Below are 2,625 nucleotides of genomic sequence, written 5' to 3'. Positions count from 1 at the left end.
CGAACTACGCTAACGAAGTAAACCACATTAAACAAATTCGTTTTTTGGATTTTGAGGATAAAAATACTACAATAAATAAAATCTCGAACTAGATGTTTCATGCCACACGAGCTAGTCAGTGCTAAAATGTGAAGGTCAATGTTAGAACGGTTTCACACGTGTGTATTTATTTATCCATCTATATATATAAAACCATTTTCTTAGTCCTCAAACATCGCACATGCACTTGTGAATGATCTTCAATTCTCACCATGGAAGATTCATCAAGACCTCTGGCCACCGAAAGTTTTTCTTACAGCTGGTTGACACACCAGAAACCCTCTTCATCCCGTGATCTCCTCCGCATTCTTACCTCGATTTCGACCGAAAAATTCGACTTTGATGTTCCTGTCACTGCGGTATCATCTCTCGTTGATGCTGACGAAATTTTCTCTGATGGCCACATCAAACCAGTGTATGCTCACAGATCAACGAAAGTTGAGGCCTCAAAGACGACCACTGTCACAACTTCCGTTCCCGGATCCCCTGTTTCATCGATAAATACTCTAGTAAATAAAAACATAGATTTCATAAAAAAATGGAGGAATTCATACAGAAGGATTCTCCACAAGTGTTTCGGGTTTCTGAAGCCACTTTATCAGACATTAGGGTCTTCAAGAAAGAACATTAGGGTCGTCGATCTTGACCGAAAAGTCAGCGACATTCAAAGCTTGAGCAATTCTCTTGAGCCATCTCCAAGAAACAGTTCAGATTATGATTATGATTCATTTATGGACTCCTATAAATTCGCGAAAATGAACGAGAAAATCGACGCCCAAAACGGATTGACGAGGGCTAAAAGTTGGAGCAGTTCACCGCAAGTGATGAGTTCTCCTTCACAGTCTTGGTGTGATATGGAGAGCTCGATTCATGAAGCAATTCTCTACTGCAAGAGATCAATAGGTAAACATTATATATATTTATATATAGAGGAATTACGTGAGCACCTTGTAAATCCAATAAGTGACTGTCACGTACGTCTGTTGTTGCTCATGTAGTTGCTCATGGTGGTTGCTCATATGATCAAAACTTTATATATATATATATATCAATCGAAAAAATTACATTTTTGGTCGGAACCATTCAATAATAATAAATTTAATTTCTTCACATCCTTGATTATAGGACTGTTACACGTACATCTTGTTGTTTTTGGATTGAATCTTGAAAAGTGTAATTGATTAGCCTTAATTAACCCATGCTTCTTGGTTTTTGTTTTTGTTTTTTTTGGTTTAATTTCAGAAAAATGAGCGGGAGTTGTATGCTTTTTATGTACATGCAAAGAAGAAAGAAAAAGAGGTCATGAAAGTAGAATTCCAGCAATGCATAGCAAAAGTTGTAGACACAGATCATTGCAGAACTGTGGAATCCAAGGTGCTGATAAAACGATGAGGTGCAACAAGTAATTCTTAGGGAGTTCGCGTCGGTTCTGCGGATTTTAGGAATCTCAAACGAGTATGAGATGGGTTGAATTCATGTTATCATAAGCGCAGTACCTAATGTTATGACACGAGGGTCAAAAATCGAATTGAATATGTGGGGTCTAAAAAAATTAAGACCTGCGTAATCAAATTAAATTTGGACTCTTGGCGTACGTAGTGTAAGTTTACTACCCTCTTCTAGCGCCATGGCTTAGCTGGAGTAACATTTTTTTTCATTTGTAACAAGTATTGTTTTTGTTATAATGACTTGACTTAAAGATGATAGTTAGATTTTGATACAAATTGTGTTTCCAAATTTTATAAGTTAGTAGTTAGTAATTAAAATATGCATGTTAATCTTAAAAATGAACGTCTATTCATACATGTTAGTGCAAATGATTTTTGTATTTAAACACGACACGAAGATTTAATGTTATTTACAAGGATGGAAATGGATGTAATCTATAGTTTGGCAAGTTATAAATGTGACTACATATGAAACCAGAAGCGGAGGCTTTGGCATATTCTACGATAAAACCTCTAATTTTGTGTGTGGTGGATTGGGCCACATGTTTCCAATTTTCCTCTCTTTTTGTTTCTTTGTGGAAATTTTTATTCTTCATCGATTCTTGATTCGCCACTTATTATAGGGTATATATACATGTAGATATGTTATTATTTTATTAATACATGATTTTTTTATTTTTATTTTATAAACTCACATGTCCAGGTTTCGTTCGAATAATCTTACGCCCTTCCCCTAATTCTCGCATCCAGGTGAATTCGAATGCGGTCACAGTCTATATATATTTACAATTGTATTATTAATGCATATGATTGGATGCTCAAGCGACAACCTAATATAATGTGTTAAGTTAGTTGGGTTTGGCCATGATGATGAATTAGAACGCCCTTGGTTGGAGAAGTTAACTGACTGAAAATCAATTATTTTTAAATTTTTTTTTTTTGTTAAATCAGTTGGGTTTGGCCATGATGATGAATAATAGCGCTTTTGGTTGGAGAAGTTAACAGACTGAAAATCAAATTTTTTTTTAAAAAATGTTGATTTTCGTAAATATCTATATTTTAAAATTAAAAACAAAAGTATTTTCGGTATTTATTCGAATATCAAAACTGTTTCTATTTTTTAATTAAAACATTTAAA

General features: G+C 34.4%; 1 protein-coding gene across 1 annotated transcript; it reads left to right on the top strand.

Moving 5' to 3' along the window:
* The first annotated feature begins 231 nt into the window (after positions 1 to 231).
* Positions 232 to 1,751, top strand: LOC140885061 (uncharacterized). Its single transcript, XM_073291975.1, has 2 exons — positions 232 to 942; positions 1,282 to 1,751. The coding sequence occupies exons 1-2, from the start codon at positions 252 to 254 to the stop codon at positions 1,287 to 1,289; spliced, it is 699 nt and encodes a 232-aa protein (XP_073148076.1). The 5' UTR covers positions 232 to 251; the 3' UTR covers positions 1,290 to 1,751.
* The last annotated feature ends 874 nt before the right edge of the window (positions 1,752 to 2,625 follow it).

The sequence above is a fragment of the Henckelia pumila genome, chromosome 2 (genome assembly GCF_033568475.1).
Source record: "Henckelia pumila isolate YLH828 chromosome 2, ASM3356847v2, whole genome shotgun sequence".
In the NCBI taxonomy this organism is placed as follows: Eukaryota; Viridiplantae; Streptophyta; class Magnoliopsida; order Lamiales; family Gesneriaceae; genus Henckelia; species Henckelia pumila.
The sequence above is the reverse complement of the archived record's forward strand: the minus strand, read 5'-3'. Positions and strand labels throughout refer to the sequence as shown.